General features: G+C 47.2%; 1 protein-coding gene across 2 annotated transcripts in view; it reads right to left on the reverse strand.

The window, feature by feature from the left end:
• The window catches only part of LOC137385099 (NACHT, LRR and PYD domains-containing protein 3-like), a 47,370-nt gene extending 31,078 nt beyond the window's left edge, over window positions 1-16,292 (reverse strand). The window contains exons 1-2 of one of the 2 annotated variants that reach the window (XM_068059864.1): window positions 16,156-16,292; window positions 12,594-14,032 (exon numbers count right to left, since the gene is read on the reverse strand). In XM_068059864.1, the coding sequence (XP_067915965.1) occupies window positions 12,594-13,632 (1,039 nt within the window). In that variant the 5' untranslated portion in view covers window positions 13,633-14,032; window positions 16,156-16,292. The remainder of the gene's footprint in view (window positions 1-12,593; window positions 14,033-16,155) is intronic. The other variant, XM_068059865.1, reaches the window with a different exon arrangement.
• Between the last annotated feature and the right edge of the window lie 400 nt (window positions 16,293-16,692).

A 16,692-nucleotide genomic window follows, 5' to 3' on the forward strand; every position in this document is an offset into this window, starting at 1 on the left:
TATCCTCCACCTGAGAGGTAGTGGTAGGTCTAATCCCATGTTTCCGCCCTGTTCTCATATCCCTTTATTTTCTTTCCTTCAACCACCGACCGAACTGATTGTTAAATGTTGACATGTTCTTCCAATACCAACTGGGGAACTTTTTACATCCCCCTCAGTTTGCAAACAGGGCCTCGGTTAGAAGCAGAGACCATTGTTTACAAAGAGGGTCGTGCGGCTGTGGATGTATAAGCAAAATTTAGTGTTTGAGACAGAGAGTGTGTCAACATTTAATAATCGGTTGCGTAGGTGGTTGAAGGAGAGAGAATAAAGGGATATGACTCTCGAGCAGTGCAGCACTCCCTCAGTACTGACCCTTCGACAGTGCAGCACTCCCTCAGTACTGACCCTCCGACAGTGCAGCACTCTTTCAGTACTGACCCTCGACAGTGCAGCACTCCCTCAGTACTGACCCTCCGACAGTGCAGCACTCCCTCAGTACTGACCCTCCGACAGTGCAGCACTCCCTCAGTACCGACCCTCCAACAGTGCAGCACTCCCTCAGTACTGACCCTCGACAGTGCAGCACTCCCTCAGTACTGACCCTCCGACAGTCCCACATTGCCTCAGTACTGACCCTCCGACAGTCCCACATTGCCTCAGTACTGACCCTGCGACAGTCCCACATTCCCTCAGTACTGACCCTCCGACAGTCCCACATTCCCTCAGTACTGACCCTCCGACAGTCCCACATTGCCTTAGTACTGACCCTCCGACAGTCCCACATTCCCTCAGTACTGACCCTCCGACAGTCCCACATTGCCTCAGTACTGACTCTCCGACAGTCCCACATTCCCTCAGTACTGTTCTGCAGTGTCAGCCTAGAATTTGTGCTCAAGTTTCTGGAATGAACCTTGACCTCACAAGCTCTGATTGAAAAGTCAAGCTTTCTACCACCTGGACCATCCGTCTCCTGCTGTTTTGTTTAATCCACTACCTTATTAATAGCATCTGCAGCTTCATTTGGTCTTCAGAAATATTCACTGTGCTTCCTGTTTGATATCTGCATGTTTATATGCTGCTCCCTATCAGCATATATACAAATCATTGTTTTACACAGTAACCAGAAAACTGAAACCATTGACCCACTTTCATCCAGCCTGAAAACCTGTCCTTATCTCCACCTTCTCAGTTTCTCCCCTCTGGACAGTTTTAATTTCATTTTCTACACTTATTATTGTATTATGCTTATTAATATTCCCGTGTGGTACTTTGTACAACGTTTTCTAAAATACCTGCACATGTTTATGAAATCTAATCTAGAAAAATGTGACTCTCTGAAAATGAATACCTAGCAATATCCAACTGAGAAGCTGTCAGCTGTGGCTGAGTTGTGAGCCCTCTGAGCCAGGCGTTGTCTCTTCAATACCCACAGCAGTGACTTGAGCCCATAATCCAAACAGTCAGTACTGAGGGAGTGCTGCACTGTCGGAGGGTTAATACTGAGGGAGCGCTGCACTGTCGGAGGGTCAGTACTGGGGGAGCGCTGCACTGTTGGAGGGTCAGTACTGAGGGAGCGCTGCACTGTTGGAGGGTTAATACTGAGGGAGCGCTGCACTGTCGGAGGGTCAGTACTGGGGGAGTGCTGCACTGTCGGAGGGTCAGTACTGAGGGAGTGCTGCACTGTCAGAAGGTCTGTGGAATCTGGAGTGAGCCATCCTCGGACAAGGGGTGTGGGTTTGGCTAGTCATCATGTTTATACATTAACTGTTCCTTAGGATTGTACTCAGCATGGGAGTTGAGATGAGTGTTGCTGAAACAGAATGTACTTTTCTGTCTCGCGCTGTGGACTGCAGTATCTGCTGCAAGGCCAATGGTGAGATAGATATGTAAACGAAGGATTGAAATAATGCTGTATCCCACTCGTTTAGGGCAAGTGCTCAACTGCAGTGTCATAGGTGTCTTTAAATGTAAATTAAGGATTGCAATTATTATTGTAAGACTATTGGTTACAGAATACTATAAGTGCCACTGTTTTGCGGAAACTCTTTAGAACATTACAGTGGGCCCCACTGTGGGCCGCGCTGTGGCTGTTCTCCTTGCGCACAAGTCAATAAAAGTCGGTTGCGTGTACTCACCGTGCCAAGTCGGTTTATTTCACAACAGTTAGATTAGATTAGATTAGAGATACAGCACTGAAACAGGCCCTTCGGCCCACCGAGTCTGTGCCGAACATCAACCACCCATTTATACTAATCCTATATTCCTACCAAACATCCCCACCTGTGCCTATATTTCCCTACCACCTACCTATACCAGTGACAATTTATAATGGCCAATTTACCTATCAACCTGCAAGTCTTTTGGCTTGTGGGAGGAAACCGGAGCACCCGGAGAAAACCCACGCAGACACAGGGAGAACTTGCAAACTCCACACAGGCAGTACCCGGAATCGAACCCGGGTCCCTGGAGCTGTGAGGCTGCGGTGCTAACCACTGCGCCACTGTGCAGCTCCACCGAGATGACAAACCCCCGGAGTGCCAGCACAGGAGGATAGCGTGGTGCCTCGCGGGTCAACAGCTCGATGACCGCGGCTGCCTGATTTCGGCAATACGAGGTTTTGACCGAGGAAACGCACACGCTCACCTGTGTTCCACTACCGGGGTAAGTCATTATAGGTTTAGGTTTAGGTCGTAAGGGAGGTTAGAGGCCCCCTTGGGGTTAGAGGCCCCATCAGAACCAGAGTTTGAGGGAGGTTAGAGTCCCCCTCAGAGGGTGGTTAGAGTCCCCAAAAGTTGAGGGAGGTTAGAGTCCCCCTCAGAGGGAGGTTAGAGTTCCCCTCGGGGTTCGAGGCCCCATCTGATGATTTAATCCAATTCCAGTCTCAGGCCGAAAAGGGAGAGGGAAGCAGACAAGGCAAAGAACATGAATGTTTTCGTGAAATTTCAAGTGAGTAAAAACAAGTTACTGTGTCTTTTGATTCGAATGTGTGAATGTTGGAAGCTTCCATGAATGTGGGATGTGCAGCTTGTGTTCTGGAGAACCGACTGTCGTTAACTCTTTGTTGTCTGGCCTTGACGTTGAAAGAATGAGTCTGTTACTTTTTCTATTTTTACATGTGTATATTTTGTGGGAACCTTGAGTCATGTTTTGGTTGTGAATTAGTTAAACCTGTGTGTGTTCCTTGGCATCGGGACAGGGAATTTGACAGAGATTTTGGTATTTTGAATTCATAACCCATTACAGGAATCAATTTTCTAAGTTGTTTGGAATTGAATGAGTGCGAAAAGTGATTGTTGAGTGTGTTCATTTCGATTTAGTGTTGTACACCCAGGAATGGGATATAAAATTGAATTATATTTTAAGTTAAAATTTTATTTTTATTTTAAAAGTTGGTTTTGCAACTGTGAAAAGGCAATGAACAATCTTCTAAGAGATAAGCTTCAGCCTTGAAGGTCTGAAGATGTTTGGCAGAAATCCAATTTGAACTTTAAAGTACTGCTTTAATTGGAGTTCCAGTTAAAAATCTGTTCTAGTTTTTTTTGGAATTTAAATTAAAGACATGTTTTATTGATTGTATTTAAGTAGCAAATGTCAGGAATAGGATATTGGTTTAAGGGAGAGAAGGATAAACAAAGAAGATATAGGAAAGATTCTGTCTGTTTAAAGTTTGTTTAAGAAGCTGGTGATAAATCTTTTGTTATAAGAATGCTAAATAACTTCTTCGTTAGCTTTTGGTTTTATTACAGTCATTTGAAAAAGGTGCCTGAACAGTGGCGCAGTGGTTAGCACTGCAGCCTCATAGCTCCAGGGACCCGGGTTCGATTCTGGGTACTGCCTGTGTGGAGTTTGCAAGTTCTCCCTGTGTCTGCGTGGGTTTTCTCCGGGTGCTCCGGTTTCCTCCCACAAGCCAAAAGACTTGCAGGTTGATAGGTAAATTGGCCATTATAAATTGTCACTAGTATAGGTAGGTGGGAGGGAAATATAGGGACAGGTGGGGATGTTTGGTAGGAATATGGGATTAGTGTAGGATTAGTATAAATGGGTGGTTGATGGTCGGCACAGACTCGGTGGGCCGAAGGGCCTGTTTCAGTGCTGTATCTCTAATCTAATCTAAACAAGAAAAATGACGTAATTTACCATCTTTAAAAAAAAAAGCACGTGCTATTCTGCTCTGTGTGTAGTTGATAAGTATTATAAGTTAATGAGTCTGAGTTAAGTTTATACTATTAAGGTTAACTGGCCTGTTAAGTTGAAAAAACTGGAAATTTCATTTATGAACACAATGAACTTTCAAGTTTAGCACGTCAAGTTTTGTGGGGAGTCTTAAGTTCCGGACATGAGACTCCTCATATTACATCGGCAGTTTTGATTTTTAAATATTTATTGCAGTGAATTGGAATTTGGAATCATCTTTGTTATAAAAAAAAAATCCTTGGATTAGAAACTTCTTATGAAAGATGCTAAAAGTTTGGAAACAATTGGAGTTTAATCTAAAATGCTGTCTTTCCTGATGGAGATGCTTTCCTTTGAAGTTGATAATGTTCCTAATGATTTTGTTGTTTTCAAACCCTAAGGATGCCAAAAGGATTGAAAAAAAAAAGATTAAAAATGGAGTGTAGTTCTTTTCAATCAGAAAAAAAGGGTTACGTAAAGTGACGCAGCTGAGAATGTTTTGCTCCGCCCCCTTGGAGACAGATAAAGAAATTAACCCTGCTGCAGCTATTGTTTTTCCACTTAATCCACCACACAATTTTTGCATTGCTGAGAGTAAAATTTATATATAATGGACGTTATTAAATTTCTAAATTGACAGATATAATTGGACAAATTAACCCACTGGGCTCAGGGGCAGAGCCACAACAGATTCTTTCTGTTTTATTTAAGCAGGTGACGGCAGGTTCCAAGGCCAAATGAGAACTGATGGCACAGCAAGAGATCCAGCAGCTTTAAGAATTTAAGAATTTAATTGCAGACATCAAATGTCACAGCATCTTTATCAATGAGACAAAGTGCTTGAGAAGGAGAGATTGCTGCAAGCACTTCTGTCTTTAATGTAACAAATGCAATACCATCAAGTTTGGGCATATGAAATTGGAATCGATAAACACAATTTAATTGATATGAGTGGTCATTTAAAGCACTCAAAGGGAAATTTATCTGACATTTAAGAGGACAATCAAAGTTTTAGAAAATAAAAAAACAAAACAGTCGAAGTGGTTTGCTGTGTTGGATATTAGCAATGGGTTCTGGTCCATACCACTGGCACAAGAGTGTCAATATAAATTTGCGTTTACGTTCCAGGAACAACAGGACGTGTCTCCCCCAGGGATTTCATAATAGTCCGTCAATATTCCACCAGCGGTTGGCAAAAGGGTTAAGTCCTTTCTCCCGATCAGAATGTTTGATCCAATATGTGGATGACCTACTGGAGGAGCTCCTTCCACTCCTTTGGAAGGTTGGGGTGAAAGTTAACCCGGAAAAGGCACAGATATTGAAAGAAAAGGTTTATTATTTGGGAATATGTGATAACACAGGGAAAGCACGAGACAGAGCAGATGAGAGTACAGACAATCCTCAAACTTCCAACTCCCCGTACCACAAGATACTAAGGCTCTGAGATCATTTTTGGGCCTTGTTGGGTATCGCAGGAACCTTACTGATGGATTTGCCTTAAAGCCAGTCTCTTTATATAATATCCTGAAAAGAACTACGATGTGCCTGGCGGACAATTTAATCTGCTGAGTATTTCCAGCATTTCCTGTTTTTGTTTCGGATTTTCAGCATCTGCAGTATTTTGCTTTTATTTTAGTGGACAATTTAATCTACCAGGTGTGTCAGATTTTGACAGCAAAGGCCCTCCAGGGACCTTTTGTGTCAAAATCATTGGGGGGTGTACAAGGGAAGGAGCCAGCAATCAAACCAGCACTCAAAATTTATTAAACGGGCAACAAGCTCCAATCACCACGGTTAACCCCACATCCGAATTACCAACGAGCAAGGTCACGACCCAGCAGCCACAAGTGACTGGTCTCCCTTGCCCGGCCTTGACTGCAGGACCAGAAAATGGACTTGCGATAATAAAAAGTAATAAAATTGTATATGATAATATAAAGGTTGAGTTGGTACCGGTAATATTGAATATCTCAGCTATCCAGCTACCTGGCTGGTGCCCTGAGAAGACCCGAGAGTTGTACAAGGTATTACTGCAACAATTGTTGAGACAGGAATTTGGTGATGAGGGAATAATAAAGGGAAAGAGACATAAACGTAGTTTAGTGAATGACGCAGCCACAGTCCTTAATACGGGAACTTCAATTGTCAATGCTATAGATTTGGAAAATGTGGACCAGAAGGTTAGAAGTCTCAGTCAGCTAGTAAAGGATATTTTGAAAAAGGAACAAAAGGCACAGAAGTGGTGTAGCTAAAGTAGGACAGGATCTGACAAAGACAGTGACAGGACTGGTGAGAGTACGGGAAGGTTATGCTCATACTATTAATGATATCATAGAAAAGGTAAAGGAGGTCCACGACATTTCAAATAATGAAAGTGTTTGTAGTACATATGGTCCGTGGATCTTAGAACAAGCGAAGGAAAATTGAGGCAAATTGATGCAGGGCAGGTGCCAGTTTGGATAAATGACACCCAGTTGGAGGACTTAGCTAGTCACACAAATGATAAAATTACCAGGTGCCAACTCAGAAAACTTAAGGTATGGAAAGGTCAGGAATGTGTAAATACAGGATCTATGAGTATTGGAGTAGTGTTGGGAATACCTGAAATTCTGAGAGATAAGTTAGGGATGCAATTATATGAAGTAGAAAATATAGGGGTGATAAGGGGAAAAGATTACATAAAATACCATGATATTTTACCCTACATTATGGAAATTGGAAAAGAGGTAGTTGGAACAACATTGTCTGAGTGTAGTCTGGAAAACCAGGTGGTCATATGCCCTCATCCTCTATATAAAACGGCAGAATCAAAATGTGGATTTAATGGCACTGTAAATTGCACCATGGAGACGAGGAAAGCATTGTCAGGGTTAACCCATGTGGCCTATATGGGAAAGGGGAGATATTGTTTAACCACCACAGCGAAGGAGTACCAGTACGGATATAACCGAACTTGTCCGTTGAGCAACAGTACATTTTGTTACAACCCACAAATACCAACCCGAGTAGGGAAGATGGAGTTGGTAGAGATACATAAGCAAAAGGCAGAAACAATAACTGTGACAGAAAGTATTAAGGAGGGTTTGACAAATTACCTCCGGGACTATGAATATACTATTCAGCCATTGCCCACACGCTTGGGTAAAGAGAGACAGCAGCTAGAAGTCATTGCTGTAGTGTACTACAATCTGGAACAACAGTCGAAGATGCTACAAGATGAGATTGACGAGATAAACAATTCTACCTGGCGGGAGGACTGATGGAACTGGGGGTCAAAAGTGCAGATACACGCCTGGTTTAGAATTATCTCCCATGTCCTGATAATGGTTTTGGGTATCATGGTGTTATATGTGACCTACTTAATTTGGCAACTTTAGAAATTAATTAGGCGATGTAAGAGGATGTATGAACACAGGATGGACAGCTACCCGAAAGGCAAGCAGTGTTCAAACTTGCTCTCTATGTTCACACAACTGACTGATTATGTAATGGTGAAGATACAAATACCTAAATGTATGGGATACAACTATGTGCTGCTATTACTGTAGCCAAGTTACTGTTCGTGAATATGTGCCTAGGTTTGGAATCCCTGAAATCACATCTAGCGACAATGGCCCTTGACTTCTTGCTGGTGGCACAAGGTGGCAGGGGGGTCTGTGCAGCTATTAATGAGACATGTTGCTTCCACGTTAATGCGGATCAGAGGATTGAGACGGAAGTACATTCCATTCGGGACCAGGTGCGCCTCCTCCACTCAGTGGCTCGGGAAAAGCCCTTTGACTGGTGGGGGTGGCTTCCTGATGTCGGCGGGTGGTTTGGGAACCTATTCAGAACTCCTCAAATACCTTGTCGTGGGTCTTGCCCTGCCCATCCCGTACGCTGTCATCCAAATCTTCCTCTGTTGCATCCGCTCTGTTTGCCGGTCACAGAACCTCCAGGGCCCCGGTAACAGACCAACAACCCATCTCCTTCCCCTCCTGAGGAGCCAGGACCCCATGAAGGATGAAGCCCAGTGACTGGCAGACAAAGAACTTGAGTGAGGACTGGGGATTGTCCTTTCAGGACAAAAGGGGGGAAGTGTAGGAATCTAGAGTGAGTCATCCTCAGACAAGGGGTGTGGGTTTGGCTAGTCATCATGTTTATACATTAACTGTTCTTAGGATTGTACTCAGCATGGGAGTTGAGATGAGTGTTGCTGAAACAGAATGTACTTTTCTGTCTCGCGCTGTGGACTGCAGTATCTGCTGCAAGGCCAATGGTGAGATAGATATGTAAACGAAGGATTGAAATAATGCTGTATCCCACTCGTTTAGGGCAAGTGCTCAACTGCAGTGTCATTGGTGACTTTAAATGTAAATTAAGGATTGAAATTATTATTGTTAGACTATTAGTTACAGAATACTATAAGTGCCACTGTTTTGCAGAAACTCTTCAGAACATTACAGTGGGTCCCACTGTGGGCCGCGCTGTGGCTGTTCTCCTTGTGCACAAGTCCATAAAAGTCGGTTGCGAGTACTCACCGTGCCAAGTCTGTTTATTTCACCACAGGTCAGTACTGAGGGTGTGCTGCACTGTCAGAGGGTCAGGACTGAGGGAGTGCTGCACTGTAAGAGGGTCAGTACTGAGCGCCGAACTGTAGGAGGGTCAGTACTGAGTGACCAGCACACTATCAGAGGGTCAGTACTGAGGGAGTGCTGGACTGTCGGAGGGTCAGTACTGATGGAGTTTGCACTGTCGGAGGGTCAGTACTGAGCGCCGAACTGTAGGAGGGTCAGTACTGAGTGACCGGCGCACTGTCAGAGGGTCAGTACTGAGGGAGTGTTGCAATGGCGGAGCTGCCTTCTTGAACCGCTGTAGTCCATGTGGGGTAGGTACACCCACAGTGCTGTTAGGAAGGGAGTTCCAGGATTTTGACCCAGCGACAGTGAAGGAATGGCGATATTGTTCCAAGTCAGGATGGTGTGTGGCTTGGAGGAGAACTTGCAGGTGGTGGTGTTCCCATGCATTTGCTGCCCTTGTCCTTCTAGTTGGTAGAGGTCACAGGTTTGTGAAGGTGCTGTCTAAGGTGCCTTGGTGCGTTGCTGCAGTGCATCTTGTAGATGGTACACACTGCAGCCACTGTGCGTCGGTGGTGGAAGGAGTGAATGTTTGTGGATGGGGTGCCAATCAAGCGGGCTCCTTTGTCCTGGATGGTGTCGAGCTTCTTGAGTGTTGTTGCAGCTGCACTATCGGAGGGTCAGTACTGAGGGAGTGCTGCAGTGTCAGTAGGTCAGTACTGAGGCAGTGCTGCACTGTAGGGGAGTCAGTACTGAGGGAGTGCTGCACTGTCAGAGGGTCAGGACTGGGGCAGTGCTGCACTGTCGGAGGTGCAGTACTGAAGGAGCGCTGCAGTGTCAGTGGGTCAATACTGAGGCAGCGCTGCACTGTAGGAGGGTCTGTACTGAGGCAGTGCTGCAGTGTTGGAGGGTCAGTACTGAGGTAGAGCTGCACTGTCGGAGGGTCAGTACTGAGGCAGTGCTGCACTGTCGGGGGGGTCAGTACTGAGGGAGTGCTGCATTGTTGGGGGCTCAGTACTGAAGGAGTGCTGCATTGTTGGAGGGTCAGTACTGAGAGAGCGGTACACTGTCGGAGGGTCAGTACTGAGGGAGAGCTGCACTGTCAGAGAGTCAGTACTGATGGAGTGCTGCACTGTCGGAGGGTCAGTACTGAAGGAGCGCTGCACTGTCGGAATGTCAGCACTGAGAGCGGTGCACTGTCGGGGGGTCAGTACTGAGGGAGTACTGCACTGTCGGAGGGTCAGTACTGAAGGAATGCTGCATTGTCGGCGGTCAGTACTGAGGGAGTGCTGCACTGTCAGAGGGTCAGTACTGATGGAGCGCTGCACTGTCGGGGGGTCAGTACTGAGGGAGCGCTGCACTGTCGGGGGGTCAGTACTGAGGGAGTACTGCACTGTCGGAGGGTCAGTACTGAGGCAATGCTGCATTGTCAGCGGTCAGTACTGAGGGAGTGCTGCACTGTTGGCGGGTCAGTACTGATGGAGCGCTGCACTGTCGGAGGGTCAGTACTGAGGGAGCGATGCGCTGTAGGTGGGTCAGTACTGAGGGAGCGGTGCACTGTTGCAGGGTCAATACTGAGGGAGTGCTTCACTGGAGGAGGGTCAGTTCTGAGACAGTACTGCACAGGCAGAGGGTCAATTCTACGGGAGTGCTGCACTGGTGGAGAGGCAGTACTGAGGGAGTGCTGCACTGTCAGAGGGTCAGTACTGAGGTAGGGCTGCATTGTTGGAGCGTAAGTGCTGATGGACTGCTGCAATGTCGGAGGTCAGTACTGAGGGAGCGCTGCACTGTCGGAGGGTCAGTACTGAGGGAGAGCTGCACTGTCGGAGGGTCAGTACTGAGGGAGAGGTGCACTGTCAGAGAGTCAGTACTGAGGGAATGCTGCACTGTCAGAGGGTCAGAATTGAGGGAGTGCTGCACTGTCGGCGGGTCAGTACTGAGGGAGCGCTGAACTGTCGGAGGGTCACTACTGAGGGAGCGCCAAACTGTCGGAGGGTCAGTACTGTGGGAGCGTTGCACTGTCGGAGGGACACTACTGAGGGAGCGCTGCACTGTCGGAAGGTCAGTACTGAGGGAGTGCTGCACTGTCGGAGGATCAGTACTGAGGGAGCACTGCACTGTCGGAGGGTCAGTACTGAGGGACCGCCGCACTGTCGGAGAGTCAGTACTGAGGGAGTGTTGCACTGGTGGAGGGTCTATACTGAGGGAATGCTGCATTGTTGGAGCGTCATTACTGAGGGAGTGCAGCACTTCAGAGGGTCAGTACTGAGGGAGTGCTGGACTGTGTGAGGGTCAGTACTGAGGGAGCCCTGCACTGTCGGAGGGTCAGTACTGAGGGAGCCCTGCACTGTTGGAGGGTCAGTACTGAGGGAGTGCTGGACTGTGTGAGGGTCAGTACTGAGGGAGCCCTGCACTGTCGGAGGGTCAGTACTGAGGGAGCCCTGCACTGTCGGAGGGTCAGTACTGAGGGAGCCCTGCACTGTCGGAGGGTCAGTACTGAGGGAGCCCTGCACTGTTGGAGGGTCAGTACTGAGGGAGCCCTGCACTGTTGGAGGGTCAGTACTGAATGCTGCACTGTTGGAGGGTCAGTACTGAGGGAGCCCTGCACTGTCGGAGGGTCAGTACTGAGGGAGCCCTGCACTGTCGGAGGGTCAGTACTGAGGGAGCCCTGCACTGTCGGAGGGTCAGTACTGAGGGAGCCCTGCACTGTCGGAGGGTCAGTACTGAGGGAGCCCTGCACTGTTGGAGGGTCAGTACTGAGGGAGCCCTGCACTGTTGGAGGGTCAGTACTGAATGCTGCACTGTTGGAGGTGCTGTGTTTTTGACGAGATGTTAAACCGAGGCCCCGCTTTCCCTCTCAAGTGGACATAAAAGATCCCATGGCCATTATCTAACCATCAGTGGCAAGCTCTCCCTGGTGTCCTGAGGCCAATATTTATCCCTCAAATGACGTCACTGAAAGGGATCATCTGTTTCAGTTTGTGGGATCTTGCTGTCCACGGTTTGGCCTCTGCTTTTCCTGACATTATAGCAGTGAGTGCATGTAAAAAGTTCTGCATTGGCAGTGAAGATCTTCAGGATGTTATGAGCAGTGCTTTAGAAATAGTTCATTCTTTTTGTGAAATCAGTTTTAAAAGATACAGCGTTCCTGCAGTGTTACTCCTTTGAAAGAAGCAAACTGACACTCGGAACCAGGAGTCTTTCTGTGTGCTAACAGTGAGATAGATTTTCATGATGCTGTCTTGTCATAAAACTGGTGGATCAACTAATTGTTGAAAGCACCAGCAACTGCTCATTCATTTGGATGTACATGAACATAGACTGTTTCTATACTGGGTGCTTTATCACAGTACTAGTTTTACAGCTGCCCTGCTACTTCTTCCCAGTGTTCCTGTCGAAGCCATTTATTGTTATGTCAGTGACACCATCAGTGATCTGTTCATTGAAGCCAGTAAAGGAACTGCGGGGGGGGGGGGGGTGGCGGCGGGGAGAGGTTGGAGGAGGAGATGAGGAGACATTATCCTGCACAGCGAGTTGACTTGATCTGGAAAGGCAGTGGAAGCAGATTCAATAGTGACTTTCAAAAAGGAATTGAATAGTTAAATTTAGGGAAAAATTAGCAGGGCTTTGGGGAATAGCAGTGTGGACTAATGAAATAGGCCTTTCAAAAGAGCCAGCACTGCAAGATGGACCGAACAGCCTCCTTTACGTCTGACCATTATCATCTATTCTGGCAGAGGGGAACTGCTGCTGTCAGTGGAGCTGTTGATTCACAGCAAGCCTCATGCTCCAGAGACTAATGTTATTATGTTCAAACTTGAATGATCGATGAAAGACATGAAGTACATTTCTAATGTGTAAAGGGAGAACCTGTACAGATACCTGTGCTGCTGCCAGTCTGCTTGATCACATCACCAAAGCCATGGAGAGAAAAGGCAGTCGTCGTCTTTGCTTTTTTCGCGGGTGTTCCTTCTCCCGGATCCGCGGCTGATCGGACCCTGACGCCTGGTTTCCTCGGTGTTCCGGTGTGGCTGACCCTCTGTGCCTGTGCAGGGGGGACCAAATTCCCATCGATACCGACAGACTCAAGTTCCATATTGTCCGACGGCTCTGCCCCGATGTCCATCGAGTGGATATCTCCAAGGGAGGTGTCAGCGTGCTTTGCTGCTTTGATGGGCGTCTGATTCTTACCGTCGATTGCGGCACGGCCCGAGTCACGATAACTGAATGGATTTGTTATATTTCCCATCTGATTCATGCTACCGAAAGCGAAGCGATTGTCACCTCCTTTTCTGAAGGACATTTCATCTTCCCCGCACAGTGCTGTTTGACTGAACGTAAGCTCACCAAATGTCTCCGATTCCCCACTCCTCTGGTTCACACCCGTAACAGTGTGGCTTGTTCCAATGCTGGGACCCTGTGCCCCATGGGTGAACCCGACATTCCCACTCAACCGACTGAAGGTGTCACATTTATAAGTTGCTGCCTTTGACAGCTGCTCCTCACCCCCAGGAGCTGTACTGTGCCAACCGCCAACATTACCAAAGATCCTTGCGTCTCCTGTGCCCAGCTGGTTCGTGTCCTCAGCTGCTGGTGTGGGATCATTTCGCTTTTGATCATCGTCACCCAGTGTTTCACAACCCATTCCTTTCTTTCTTCCCCACTCAAATGTGAAGGGAAATGCTCTTTCTGACCCCTTAGTCTTCTGTTCCACCTTGTTGGGGATTGTTTGGGTGCCGCCCTGGCTTCCAGATAGACTCCTACCCTTCCAAAGCTGAATGGGATTCCAAGAAGGGAAGCCCTTTGGTCTCTGATCCGCTGTCCCAGGTGCTGCACGGCTGAAACCAAAGCTACGAGGTTTGTTTGGGTTTCTGCCCGACTGGAACATGTTCGATGAACTGAAAGGGTTCTTTCCAGCCATTGGATTTGGATTCCCGCTCCTTATTCCTCAGTGTCACACAGCCAGGGCCCCAGTTACCTGGTGATATCAATCAATGCCAAACAACAGCTCCCAATGTAAGCTCTCCCCTTATTCCTCAGACAGCACAGGGCTGTTCCCACTACAAGTGTCCCAGCTTTGTTTTCATGCCGTCTCGCCCAGAAACCTGAAGTTTACAAGCATTTTCCCAAATGGACTCCGATGCATACAATTGAATTATCTGAAATATATACTAAAGAAACCTGTGATGATACAGGTGCGATCAACTCAGCTGCTGTCTTTCTCCTGATTTTCACTCCCTTGTCAAATCCACAGTCAGTACTGAGGTGAACCTATTCCGTGTACAGAAAATGCTGGAAACACTCAGCAGGTCCGGCATCATCTGCGAAGAGAGACACAGAGTTAACGTTTCAGGATGATAGGCTTGCAAACGAACTGGGAAAAGTTAGAGATGCAATAGGTTCGAAGCAAGTGAAAGTATTGGGGGGGGGGGGGATGGGGGAAAAAGAACAAAAGGGAAGGTATGTGATAGGGCGGAAGGCAGGAGATATTAAATGACAAAAGAGTTGATGGTGCAAGGCTAAAGGGAGTGGTAATGGGACAGGGGAAGAAACAAAATGTGTGTGTAGACGAGGTCTGAATGGCAGAATGGTGAACAGTTGCTGTCTAAAAGCAACAAAAGAAAATCCAAAGTAAGGAAAGCAAAAGGAAACAAAATTTGGGAGAGGTTATGGTCGGAAATTGTTGAACTCAAATGTTCAGTCCACAAGGCTGTAAAGTGTCTAATCGAGGGAGAGAATGCTGTTCCTCAAACTTGCTTTGAGCTTCATTGTCACATTGCAGGAGGCTGAGGGCAGTGAGGTCAGAGTGGGAGTATGGCGGAGGAATAAAACTAACAGATGACCGGAAGGTCAAGGTCGCGCTTCCAGACTGACCGGAGGCACTCTGCAGTCACCCAGTCTGCGTTTGGTCTTCCCAGTGTAGAGCAGACGGCATCGTAAGCGGTGAATACAGTATACTAAATCCACAGAAATACAAGTAAATTGCTGTTTCACTTGGACCGAGTGAGGCTCTGGGTAAAAATGACAGGTTTGTGCATCCCCTGCGCTTCAGTGGAAAGGAGCCATGGAAAGTAGAGGAGGTGTTGGGGAGATTGAGGAGTGGACCAGGGTATCGCAGAAGGAATGGTCCGTTCAGAATTCTGAAAGGGGAGGGGAGCAGGAGATCTGTTTCGTGCTGGCAGAGCTCGGACCCATGTGGGTCGCCATAGCAACCCCTTCAATTTGGAGGAAGTGGATGGAGTTAAAGGAGAAGTTGTTCAACATGAGAACAAGTGAAGCCAGGGGAGGAGGGAGGTGGTGGATGGGGACTGGTTGGCGTCTGCTTAATGAGGAAGAGCAGATCTCTCAGAATGTCCTGGTGCGGAATGGAGGATTAGAGAGATAGGACAGCCATGGTTAAAACGGATTTGAGCTGAAACACTTCAAATGATGAAGAGCTTTGGAAGAGTCACAGCTGTAGCTGGGCAGACACTGGACAAGGTGAGAAAAATAGAGTTGAGTTAGGAAGATACAATGACGTAGGGCTCAAAATACACTAAGCGTACACACACACGGATCTGGGGTACATATACACTGAGCTAGGGTATACATAGACTGATCTAGGGGTACACAAACACTGATCTGAGGTATATATACACTGATCTAGGGGTACACAAACACTCATCTGGGGGTACAGAAATACTGGTCTAGGGGTACACAAACACTGGTCTAGGGGTACACAAACACTGGTCTAGGGGTACCCGAACACTGATTTAGGGGTATACAAACACTGATCTAAGAGTATACACGACAAGCAGCTTTAATCCAAAATTGGACCTCAGGATTGGCTGCTGGGAATTTGGTTGGAGATCAGCACTCCTGGATGAAATGGGCAGAATGGCTCAGGCTGAGGTAGGGTCTGGATTGAAAGGAAAATCTCCTTCAAGATCTTCAAGGAGTTCTGTCTGCTCAAATTGTGAGATATCCCTTACTTTGAGCTGACCTTGTTATGCCCCCTGCCTCCCCATCACCCCCCATCAGGACATGGGACATGTACGCTTGTAATCTCAGACCCGTCTCCCTATCCCGGTTTAAAAATGAGTATTTCCAGTATTTATTTCAGATCTCCAGCATCTGCGGTATTCTGCTTTTATTAAAAATGGGCTCTACAAACCCACCCTCTGACCTATACTGAGCCTCAGTGAGGCTGTGTATGGCACCATGGGTTATCACCCTTACCCCTTTTGGCTAGTATGGGGCAGCACATCATTAATTGTCCCAGACTCTCTGTATCACAGTTGCAGCAGGGTACAGAGCCATTCACAGTTTAAGCCACCCCCCACACTACCAAACCCTGCTTTCAGCATCCTCCTGACTATCTCTTCTCCCAATCTATGTCTCTCTGCCTTCACCACTTTGTCCGAAACCAGCCACTGTAGAAAGCTCACGGCTTTTAGGTCCTTACCAGCTTTGCCAGTATGAATTTACCCGCTGAAGGTTGCTCGTCACAGATTTGCAAACTGACGAGTCTTTTCCTGCTCACCTTCCTGTGTGATTTCGACACTTCCCGAAACGGGCTCAGGTTACACTGAGAGCTGGATTCGAAACTGTTTTTTTTGACTCTGCCTGAATACTGGTGACTCTGCTGAACTTTTAAATTCCGATTGGCTGTAAGATTATTGAGTGACAGCAGTTGTGGTTCACTGAGCAGAATTAATGACTTCCTGGAAATGTGCGGGTGGTTGCACAGCACAAATAAGGTGATCAGAGAAGCACAGCAGCTTTCTGGTGTCACTGTCCTTTGAGCAGTGGAGGGAGATTGCTTTGTTGTTCAGCACCTTGGACGAGTTTTGGATAGTCAGGAGCTTTTTCCCCAGGGTGGAAGAGTCAGTTACTAGGGGACATAGGTTGAAGGTGAGAGGGGCAAAGTTTAGAGGGGATGTGCGGGGCTAGTTTTTTTACACAGAGGGTGGTGAGTGCCTGGAACTTGCTGCCAGGGGGA

This window comes from Heterodontus francisci, chromosome 28 (genome assembly GCF_036365525.1).
Source record: "Heterodontus francisci isolate sHetFra1 chromosome 28, sHetFra1.hap1, whole genome shotgun sequence".
Taxonomy (NCBI): domain Eukaryota; kingdom Metazoa; phylum Chordata; class Chondrichthyes; order Heterodontiformes; family Heterodontidae; genus Heterodontus; species Heterodontus francisci.